Source organism: Typha angustifolia, chromosome 7 (genome assembly GCF_048772165.1).
Source record: "Typha angustifolia cultivar Huaian chromosome 7, ASM4877216v1, whole genome shotgun sequence".
In the NCBI taxonomy this organism is placed as follows: domain Eukaryota; kingdom Viridiplantae; phylum Streptophyta; class Magnoliopsida; order Poales; family Typhaceae; genus Typha; species Typha angustifolia.
This window is the reverse complement of record NC_133245.1, coordinates 3,652,786-3,665,020: the sequence shown is the minus strand read 5'-3', so window position 1 is coordinate 3,665,020 and position 12,235 is coordinate 3,652,786. Positions and strand designations below refer to the sequence as shown.

The 12,235-nt window shown below is 35.3% G+C and overlaps 1 protein-coding gene across 1 annotated transcript; it reads left to right on the top strand.

Annotated features, from left to right (window-relative positions):
* The first annotated feature begins 1,395 nt into the window (after positions 1 to 1,395).
* On the top strand, positions 1,396 to 7,957 carry LOC140762697 (nuclear transcription factor Y subunit A-7-like). Its single transcript, XM_073100599.1, has 6 exons — positions 1,396 to 1,482; positions 2,090 to 2,226; positions 4,222 to 4,370; positions 6,095 to 6,166; positions 6,296 to 6,460; positions 7,456 to 7,957. Exons 2-6 carry the CDS (start codon positions 2,199 to 2,201, stop codon positions 7,729 to 7,731), a joined length of 690 nt encoding a protein of 229 aa, XP_072956700.1. The 5' UTR covers positions 1,396 to 1,482; positions 2,090 to 2,198; the 3' UTR covers positions 7,732 to 7,957.
* The last annotated feature ends 4,278 nt before the right edge of the window (positions 7,958 to 12,235 follow it).

The window sequence follows — 12,235 nt, the reverse complement described above, 5'->3', positions numbered from 1 at the left end:
AGTCCCTAGCTTTAAGATATACCTCTACTTAGTTTATATGGTCTTTTTTTTGGCTTAAAATGCATTTATCCCCTTATATTTTGACATATATTTGTTTTGTCCCTTTAATATAAACCTGTTAAGACTTTCAAAAATAGTTGGTGGGTTGTATTTCTGCACTTTCTTAATTTTTTTATGTACTAAAATACTTTTTTTATTTGAATTTGTCTAAGAAGACGAAGGTTTTTTAATCACTTTCTTTTAACCTTAAATCTCTCACACAGATGTGCTATCTCTAGAATATATGGACCAAAGTATGATTTCTAACAAATTAATTTTTCTGAACGATTCACCTCCCAAATTTAGTATAAACATAATTGATTTTGTCTAATAAAATAATAATATTTTAGCCCCCTGTTTCAATTCTAGAGATAACTAATTTTTAATTCATAATAATTTTATTAAAAATATAAAATATATTTTTTATTTTTTTATTTACTTTATATTACATTAAAGATAAATACTAGAAACCTTATTTTAGGAATAATAAAAAATATATTATAAATTAATCTTATTATCTTAGTAAATTTAAATATTCTGTTAATAATATCTTTAATTTTAAATCAGTCATATACAGAGTACGGTCAAGGGTACAAATGAAGCCCATTGGGTAAAATGTATGTCGAGTAAAATGCATTTAATGTGTGAGCGTAAAATCCTATGCAGATTATGGGCCTCTATATTGAGCTCGGCCCAAAAATTAATCTCATGGTCTCGAGATTCGCACAACCTCCGTCTACCATCGGACGGTCCACAGTGACCAAGCTGCCGAGGCACCACGTGCCATCATATCCACCCAATAATGGGCCTGCAGCTGGACCACCGACACCGAACGACCACGGTCAGCGGTCAGGAAGCTCCCACCACTCACTCTCCGCCAGCGCTGACGCAAGCAGCTGCCCCTCCTGCCCGCGGATTTCGTCATCCAAAGAACGGCGGAGATCTCTCGATATATTTAGAGGATTTAAAAAATAATAATAATAAAAACTTGTAGCCTTGTAAAATACTCTAGAATAATTCCCTGAAGTTGAATCAATAAATTGCAATTTTTTTTAAAGAGTACACGCTATAATTAAAGTGGTTTACTGAACTTTTATTTTTACTGTGATATTTTATGAATTCTTAGTCTAATTATAAGTCAAGTTGCGATGGAAAATGTATAAAGTTTTTTTAATTTTTATAAAAAAGATTTAATTTCCTAAAACTAACCTCGAAATAGGTGGTTACGCATTATTTAGCACTATAACTGGATCAAATTAAAAAAAAAAATTCAAAGAGAAGAATTGCGACTTTTCTAGGGTAAAAAATATATATATATAATTTTTGTAGCAATTTCTTTTAAAACCGGAAATTTAGGCGGATAAATGCCGTGGAGGAGGGAGCGAGATACTCCGCTGAAAAGGATCAGTTTCGAAGTCCTCTCCCTCAAAAGAGACCGCCATCGTAAGCGATTTAGTAAAATTGCTGCCTCTGTTGCTTACTAGGGTTCCGTTTTAATTCGAATATTTTGCAAGTCGATTGATCTTTTTCCCTTTTAGTATCAGTTTTCTTGATCATATTTTGGTACTTTGACAAACGCAACCCTAGTTGTTCGTTCGAGCTCCTTGGGATTCTATTCTGCGTCCGCTTTGCGCTTCTTTTCACCTTGATTCTGGCTCGTCGAATTTGTGCTGTTTTCGAACGGTAGAATTTTGGAAGATAGATAAGAGGTTTGGAGATTATAAGCGTTGCTGTGAAGAGTTCAATAATTATCCAGGAATTTGTTGTAGATCTCTTTCTTGAGTACTCCAGGTATCTTGATGAACTTGCATAGGCCAAAAAAAATAAAGAAAATTCTTTCCTTAGAATTTCATGCACAGATTTGGCCAGAGAGTGTCATCATCAAAAGGCTTGAAATTTTTTACTTATTCCTCCACAATTGATGAGAATAGTGTATTTGATATGAAGATGGAAATAAACTCTGGTTAGCATACTTAGATGCTGCATTTCGTATATGGATGTTTGCTCTTCGTAAAATTTGTTTATTAAGATTTGATATTTGGCGTTTCAGGAAATATTTACATGGGACGACATTCATAGTTCATTGGCTCTCCCCTTTTTGGTTTAAGGCAGAATTTGCTCCTCATAGTTTCTGCTTATCTTGGAAAATTAGAAAAATCATGACTTCCTCAATGCACAGTCAATCTGGTAATCTGTTCCATTCAGCTTTCTGTTTCATTAATTGCTGATGTACTCGATAATTTACTCATGTTTCTTCTGACATGAAGCCTCAGAGTTTTCTAGTTCCTCAATGGCATTGTTGATCTTATGCTATTGCAAAATTAGGTATAGAGTCTATAAACATGATACAGGAATTAGAAAACTGACTTTTACGGAAATTAACAATCTCTGTACAACAGGAGGATTTTTGTATTTCAAATGGTAGAATGTAAGTTTGCAGCAAACATCTAATATCATATGGTTCTGATAAAGTGTACACTTTGCTGATTCAATTATAACTGACCATAGGAAGTAGCCAATTATCCTATCTATTTAATATACATATAAGAAAATGACGTAATGACCGAGAATATTGTGATAAAAGAATTTGCAACTGTATTGAAATTTCAAAGATTTTGTGCATTGTCTTTTTTTTTTTGTGTGGATGTACTCCACCATATACCTTTGTTCTAGCCTTCTAGGCAGGTTCTAAATATCGGTTTTCGGATCGAGATTGGTTGCTTGGAAAAATGATACGTTTTTGCCATGTTGGTTGTATCAGCCTTCCATTTTGGATAATTTGTATCAAGGGTTGACCATATTGCCCAATCTGTTTTGGCGATACGAATTGGGATTGGTCGATACTACTATCCATGCTTCTGGGAACACTTGGCTACAACACTTGTGCTTCATGGTTGATGTTTTAATACATTACTTTGTATATTTTATGTATGATGTAACGAAAAGGCATCGAGATCTTAATATGTGGCCTATTACAGTGAAACGGGATCCTTTATCTGTGTGTCCTTGGTAGTTATGTGTTGTGGATGGAGGGAGACTTTTAAGTGGGTGCAATGGTAATCATTCTTGCATGCTTTACTAATTATGAGAGTTTTGAGTTGTTATGTTGTTGCATTTGATGTGTATTCCCTTCTTCTTCTTTTTTTTTCTTGAAGTCTTACTTGTTCTCGACTTAAACCTGTGTCTTGCTGGGGGTGGACAACCCTCATCCTTTTCCCTTTTCCCTTGTACATAATTCTTCTCCCAGTTTGTCCGCTTTGGGACCATTAGGTAAAGATTTAATATTGACCTCGATTGTGTCCCACTATTAGCGAGTAATTCCTAATATGTCCAACTCCTCAAGTTTCTGCAGTTACAGCCATTTATACATGACCTGGATCTGTATATGTTCTTGACACTCCTTTTTGGGTGTATTAGGTTCATGGGAATCCATTGTAATCCTATCATAAGTCAATGAAAACTATATGTTCATCTATTTTGTTGGCAAACTTTCTGTCAGAGACCAACTTTATTGGTCAATCAACTTTGAATTACAATAATATATATTATCTGGATGCAAGTCAATCCCCTTTAATGTTTTTACCTGTATACAGAAAGAGAAAACTATAAAAAAATATCAGGAAATTCTACTTTGAATTACAATAAGTCGATGAAAACTATATGTTCATCTATTTTGTTGGCAAACTTTCTGTCGGAGACCAACTTTATTGGTCAATCTACTTTGAGTTACATAATATATGTTATCTGGATGCAAGTCAATCCCCTTTAATGTTTTTACCTATATACAGAAAGAGAAAACTATAAAAAATATCAGGAAATTCTTCTCTATTTTGCAGCTGAAAGAAAACACAGATAGGATACGTTGAACAAAACCCCTTTGCCCTCATGGATCTACATTCTTTGTGAACAATTATGCAAATTTGTCCTAACTTGTTTCATAGCTTCTTTCACTATTTTTTTCTCTATATGTGGTGGAGCCATATGGAAAAATTTAAAGTCTATCAAACTTTCTGAACTGACTAGAGATCAAGCTTTATAATTTTTCAAGGATTAGTCTTCGCTCTCAATGAAAAGTTGGTATTTTGCTTTGTTATTTTTTGTTTTTCTTCTTCAAATGCACACCCGGGTTTCATCTAAGTGGATGCATCTTTTTCATTGATATTTCTTTCTTACCTGTTTTAGATAACGATGAAACTGATGAGCAGCAGAAGCAGGGACATTCTGACAGTCAACATCAAGGTCCTCAGAATACAAATGTTCAAGCTGGCATTCTAACACCTTCTGCTGAGCAAGTGATGTTTAGTGGTCACCTTGAAGCAGGACATGCTGTGGTACTATACTTGAAAATTCATTGAAGTTATATTTTTATATTCTATTTCTTCCTTGTATCTCTTATTAATGAATGATGACCAAATCAGGCTACTTGAAACATAATCTATCTCTTTGCTGCTCATGGATATCCCTTTTCCTACTATTCAGTTTATATATTCTCACTTGGTGTATTTCTGATGGTTTTGATTTTATCAAGATAAGTAGGAGGTCTACCTACGAGGAATTAGGTGGTTTCACAATTGTTTTTAATGCCAAAGCTTGCAAAAATATTTGTTCCAAAGCTTGAGATTGATAATAATGGATGTAGCTGCACATATACTCTATTATTTTAACGATGTTGTCTGTCCATGTACAAGAACTACGATTAGAAGCTATATATTTTTCAGTTTGTATGATAAAATATAGGATGCTTATATGTTTCTTGGTAATAGTGCTGTTAGTTAGCTGTCACCTATATCTTCTTGGATGATTGGCAAGCAAATTGCTTTTATTATGTTTGGATGAGCTTTACTAATATGGTTTTAATTACTCTATGCAAGCCTCTGAATATATATCATCATGGATGTACTTCAATGGTTCTGGCACCTCTTGAATGATTATTGTCAGTCGTAAATAGAAAAGGTACAGTTCCACGCACTTGCCCCTCTCCAGATCCCACTTTGATAGGAAGCCCATCTTTTGGCATACCTTATTTCACATTGCAGAGTTCATATATTCTTTGTGAGTTGCTTATTCTAAGCTTCGGCCTGACCTTGTCTAATTTCCTCCTTAATTTATTCTCTTTATCTTCCCGATTCTTTATTGTTTTTTTTTATCTATTACATATTCTTACATGGCTCTACTTTTTAGGAATTTATATATTTTTAAAATCTATAAATATGGACTTTTATGGCGCTGTATAGTGTATACCACAAAAGTGCAATCAATTATTTTAGCTGTATCTTGGAACATTATTGCCAATGTAACCCACAAATCGAAAGCTGTATGGAAGAGGCATTAAGGAAGTTGCACTGCATGTGTCTGATTATCTTAGTAGATGCAATTATATTTCTTTGGTCTAGCTAGTCCTAGAGTCAGAGGAAGAAGCTAATCATTTATGGCCGTCTAATTATTGAATATAGTTGTAAAGTACATCCATGCTTATCTTCTCATGATATTATATATTAGTTTCATTGAGGATTTATTCTTTTTTTATGTGGCAGTTTTTCTGTTCCTACTAATTTCTATCTAACAAGTTCAATGATAGGACAAATCATTGTGTCCTTTGACCAGCCATATTTTAGCACCTTTGCATATTTACCCATTCTACTTAAGAAGCACATACTTATCTCTTTCACCCCTCATTATATTCGGACTCAGAAATTTTTATGACAGGACCTTCTGAATTTGACCTATCTTTGGCAGTTCAGAGATTTGTTTAAGGGCATGAGCCCATCAAATGCTTGAAAAGCTACCTGCACTATCAGAATCTGCATCTACTTTAGAGAAGAACTTAAATGGTTAGGCTGCATAATTTGGATATCAGCTTAACAGATTGCTCAACTGTTGTACGGCAAGCTACAAAATCATTTGTCAAATATCTGGAAGTTGGTTGCACTATCATTTATGAGTTTCCTTGCGCTAATGATTCACCTGTTGATGCTGATTATATTCAGCAAGTATAATTTCTGGAGGATTTCTCAAATCACTTGACTAATGCATGTAAGCATATTCTTTTTGGCAGGGTCAGTTTGTTTACCCATATGTTGATCCTTATTATGGAGGTGTCTTTGCTGCTTATGGTGGACAAACTATGGTAAGTACTTACGGGCCAATAAACGCATGCCACCGTTGATCTCTTAGCATTATTTGGTCGGAAGGAATCGTTAGAACTTCATTTTTTGGTCTTGTTTGATTGTGGTTTTGATTGACCATACTGTTTCAGATCCATCCACAGTTGATGGGAATGCAGAATGCTGGATTGCCATTGCCTACTGATGCAGTTGAAGAGCCTGTTTATGTGAACGCAAAGCAATATCATGGTATTCTAAGGCGGCGTCAATCTCGAGCAAAAGCTGAGACCGAAAAAAAATTGATCAAAAGCCGTAAGGTATATGTATATATATATATATATATATATATTTGGACTTTAGTGCCATGATGACCTAGTTCTCTTTGTATTTGAAGGCCAATTTGCTTGTGTGCAAGGTTTTAGTGGGCTTGTCTTATTTTTTGTATGTCAACGGTTTACATAAGACATTAAGATCTGAAATCTTTAGTGAAAAGATGATTTGAGAGAGTAAGAGAAGTCAGGGATTTATGTACTTGTGGACTACCTGTATATGCCTCTTGGATAGGTGATGATGAAGTAGGGGAGTTGAAATTAAAGGAATCGAGCATAGCTGGTTTATGTTGGAGTTCCCAATTTAGCATTAGAAATTTTAGTTTTATATCCTCCTAATTTAGCCATGTAGTTGGTGCCTAATGGAAATGGGCGAAGGCATGTAGGTGCAGTTGTTCTTGCAAACTCTTTCAGAGCATATACTTTTGGTGGCTTAATGGAGGATTTGCTGGTTGGTGAATATTCCTTATCAATGATGCACCTTTTAAGTGCATGCAACAAGACGATGAGTCAACTGTTGCTGAAATTTAGAAGAAAAGAGAATCTATGGAATGCTTTCGGCGCTCTGCTTTCTGACTGTCTTGGTTGAGTAATTAGGAAATGAGAATCATTGCATCACATCTTTCTCATGTACATATGATTTTACTGTTGCAAGTTTCACATCTTGCTCACGAGAATCACTGTTGCAAATTTCTGTAAAAGTTCTTGCACACAGGACTTGCTATATGCTTAAGGTAATACAAATCATTGGAAGTTGAGACTACGTCACCTTGAAATCCTCTTCAACTTCACTCTCTGTAGATTTTTTGATGATTTATAGCTACAACAGTGCAGTCTTATTAGTTACAACATGAGTGCTATTACTTGGATGCTTATAGCTTGAGACTTGAGATGGTGCTAATGTTGAAGCAAACAACTTCAGCATAGAGTATCCTTCTTATTTATTAGTATATCTCCAGATGAAATATTGTTATGACGTGCAGCCTTATCTACATGAGTCCCGCCACCTGCATGCCTTGAAAAGAGCAAGGGGTTGCGGAGGTAGATTTCTTAATTCTAAATCTGAGGAAGATAAGAAGGATCTTGACTCCAAGTCTGAAGGAGATGAACCACGTGGGTCGGCCTCAGATGACAACGCCCAATTGTCCACCTACCCAACTTCTGGGAATGCATGTCCGGGGAATCAGAAGAACATTGAAGTATCTGGTGAGAGAGCTGAGCCTCTTAAATGTCTAGTCCATGAAGACGCACATTCTTAGGACCAACTTGCAGAACTGGATTCTAGGAAAAGAAACAGCTTGCTTTACATAGTGTATTGCTTGCTTTGCATAGTATATTGGTGGGATATTGATTATCCTATAGTTCTAAAATTTGTAAGTAGAGGATTCATTGGTAAGCATGTTCTTCCTTGAGAAAATGTTACGGGAAGTACAGTTGAGAAAAGATCCATACTTGTAAAAATAGATGTAATTCCGTTGCTTTTGATGTTCTTAGGTTCTTTGCAGATTAAGCAGAAGTAACATGTTAGATTACAGAAATTTTCTCGTTTTAGATTGGCAATACCTTTGCTATTTTTGTACTAGCCTTTTATTGCTACGCGACAGCATTTGATCCGATATTCTTTGCATAATCATTCACCAGTTTTTCCTCGATACTTTTGTGCGTATTTAAGAAATTATTTGGTTCAATATCTTGTTTATTTATTTTGCGAGCAACGTTTGACGTCAATTTTCAATTACAAGAAACAATAAAGGAAAGCATGTTCTTGAGTCTTTCAGTCGATCATAGCTAATCTTCATACTTATCAAATTCCTCAGGCTGTCTTCAGCTTCTATAGGCCATATATACTTTTTTGCCATATCTATAAGTTTGTGGATGTACTTTTCTTAATTTCCTATCAGCTTCTTAGGGTTTTATAAACCCCTAACAGAGATAGTAACTTCTCTCTAGGGTTTTACAAACTTGTCTTACTTTCTTATCAGCTCCTTGGGGTTTTTATTAACCCCCAACAGAGATATCAACTTCTCCATTTGCTGTAGTATCCTCAGTCAAAATTGAACAGTGATAACTTTTAGACAGTTCAGAGCAACTGTAGTAAAAAGCAAATTAAATTCGCATTAAGATCTCCTCCAGAAATTTTTCTAGAAATAGCCCCTGTTCCACTTCAGAAAAGCGAGTTAAAGCTGCATCTTATTTCACCAATGTTGCACCAAATCATGATGCCTAGCAAAGAGTGTGACATATCGTTTTCCGTGTTTGATCATACATAACTGCACACTCATGTAACGAATCTAGGAGAAATCCCCTTTCCCTTGTATTTGTTAAGCAAATTGCTATGTACCTATTGCCCTGCAGTCCTTAAAACAACCTCTTCACTTTGGGGGGAAAGAGAATTTAATGAACTGGTGGTGGGTAGTAATTGTGGCAGTTGCATAGTATTGATTCCTGAGTACATAAATTGAAAGAGAAACGAACGAGTACAAGTACAATGAACCACTTCATAAATTTAATACAGGAACCCTTAAATTAAAGGTAGGACATGCATGGGCCTCTTGATCCAATTCACCCATTCCAATGGATTCCTTTCTCTTCTTACCCAAAGGTATTAGGAAAGCAATCCTTTGTCCCATTAACTAACCACAACCCATCACTTTACCAAACATCAAAGTGATAACATACGGCTTTATTACACCCGGACTCCTCTGTTGCTTATTTCATGTAATTATTTTTTATTTATCTTTTGTGTCACTATTACCTTCCTTAAATGTGTTAAAGAAACATTATCAGATGATTATCTTTAATTATGCTCTATTTCCTTTTTTTTGTAAAATAAGAATAATAACATAAAGCGTCAAAAATAAATTAGGTGACATTTTTAATAGAAAGAAAAATTATTTTGGAGATTTTATGTGCTATGGATTTAAAAATAAATAATAGTTCGAGAGATCTGGATGTAATTATCACCGTGTCTAACAACAGATCCACTGCTTAATGATAGTGTATGTATTATTAGTGAAGGTAGCATGCAGGTGAATAACAATCTAGTAGAACAAACATCCTGATCATGGATCCATGCATGCAATTATACTGTCTCAAACCACCTTAATCATAGTAGATTAATCCACTCATCACCATTAGTAATATATCAAACGAACCCTTGAAGAAAGTACTACTACAGTCCTACAATAATAAACAACCCCCCCTTCCCACGTACTAAAACAGGCCAATGCATGTAGTCCGCCATACTGGCAATCGAATTATATACACTAATTACTTCGAGATGTGGGACTGGGGAGGACGCACGAATATCGAGGTACATGCGCGCGCCGCTCGCGGCGGCCACGTGGACCCTACATCCACCAGACGGTGGGTCCAGAAACACACCCCTCCCCCTCCCTCTCTCTCTCTCTCTCTCTCTCTCTCAAACTTTAACTCTAGTCTCTAGGATGAAATATTTGCACTTCCCCCCTTCTCTTTTATCTTAATTTCCTTTTGGTTCTGTGGAAGGAGATAGAGATGGGTCATGGCCTCATGGGGGGAAAAGAAGGCATGGCAAATGTGACATGACATGAGGCCCCCTTATCTTGCCATCAAGAAGGGGACAGGAAGACACTGTGAGAGTCCTCTGTGGCCATTGACTCTCTTATGAACCCATCATGACCTATTAATTGTTCTTGTTGGTCTTCTTCTTCTTTCTTCTTCTTCTTCTTCTTCTTTGCAGTAATAGTAATAGTTGGTTAATTCTTGGTAGTTCTTAGACTTAAAAGAGAAGGCTTGGGGTTGGGCTTTTTTGTGTGTGTGTGTGTGTGGATGTCAAAGCTTTTTAGAGTGCTTTTGCTCACCCAAACAGGCTTTCTCCACATTCTTCTTCTTTTTTTGAATGGATGTATAAAGCTAATGACAAACTTGGAAGTGAAGGGATGGGGTTGGCCAACACTCTCTACTGTCACCCAAGGAGAGGAAGGAAGAGAAAAAAAATAAAGGGAGAGAAGAAAGAGGAATGTGTATTGGAAAGTGATGGTTGGTGTTGGCCTGCATCAGGCCAGAAAAGTGGCTTTATGGTCTTCCATGGTTTAGATTTTTAAGGTTGTGATGGTACTCCACTAGGTGAATTGTGATCACCATGTTATATGATCTTTTCAATCATCTTTCATTTCTTTCCTCCTTCTTTTACTTAGAGTCTAAATCTAAATATATATATATGTAAGGTTTTATGAGGTTATCTAATAAGCTTGTAGGTAACCAGTAAAGTTATCATAACATCAGAGTTTATCCTGTCAATTAATAGCATCATTTCCAATGTAAACTAATCCATACGACTTAATTCAGGTGCCTTGTTAAGGTCAAATTACTTAAGCTAAGTGGAATAGAATAATTTATGCCCACTTAACAACTTAAGTGTTTTAGAATAGCCATTGAATTAATATTAAATACCATCAAAACTACTAAAATCCACTAATTTCAAATGAATTTTAATAGAATAACAAGTAGTGGGGTATCTTTTCTTTTGATTCAAAATCTATAGTAGAGCCTATCTAAAAAATTAATAAAAAGAAGTTTTTATCATGCGGTGCTCCTAACCCCAAGTCCAAGACTCCACTAATCCATGGTGCCCCTAAAACTAACATATCCAAAGGACCCACTTGATTAGCTTTAATGACAAGTGGGTGACTACTTTAATCTATTTGGAATGTGGAGCATGTCGGCCTATTAACTAGCTATTTAGATAACATCTTTTAATGCAACTTTATGTATTCAAAGTAAGGCATAGGATTTGTAATCCTGGGATAAATTACTCGCTTATGAAAGTTGATAAAGCTCCATTTTGGAGGAATTGATTAAAGTTTCTTTCACCTTTTATATTAACTAAAGTGCTAATTAATCACCCTAAGTGTATTGTGCGTCATATTTAAGAGAGAGTTAACATATCCTATTTATTTATTTAATAAACATATAATACACATTATATCAAGCCCAAAATGCATAGAAAAAAATAGCAAAATCATTATAAAAAAACCCTAAAAAAATAATCAGTGATTTAGGTATAATTACCCAATTACCCCTTAATCTAGTTTTGGTTGGTGGAAAATTCGGGAAAAAAGAAAATATGAGGGCAAGCTGGTAATTTGAGGAGGATCGGCGTGAAATTCTCTGACGCACACGACTGTAGCACGAGACAGAAGCCTGACGCAATGCATACCGTTGGATAATCCGAAGCAATAGAAAGATGGGATTTGTACTATTTTTTCCTTTTTTTTTTTTTTTTTCTTTTGAAAAAAAAAAGTAAAATAAAAAAGTGACTGGTTGTCGAATATTGTGACGTAGCGAATTCCTGCAACGAGCTTGTAGGGGATCGATCACCTGCCGGCCCTGTTTCAAGATTCGTGCAGCGATGCGGGACGCTCTAAAGATGGTGGTCGTATCACATATGGCTAGCTTCGAGATTCGTGCGTTTATTTATCTCCCAATATAACCTCTTTTTTATTTATAACCTATTACGTGGAAAATTTTAGAATTTTCATCCCAATTGATAGAATGACCCAAATTATCAAAATAACTTTGTTATGTATATATATATATATATATATTAGACAAGCTGATTAATGAAGAGAGTAATTTGGATGTATTGGCAATTTATTATATTTATAATTACTATCAGAATTGAATTCTAACTACATAGGATAAGTCAAAGCAATGTGCTTATGAGAGAATTCTTCTAGGAGCACCAGCATGCTTTGTGCTATTTAACCAACCTTCTAGCAT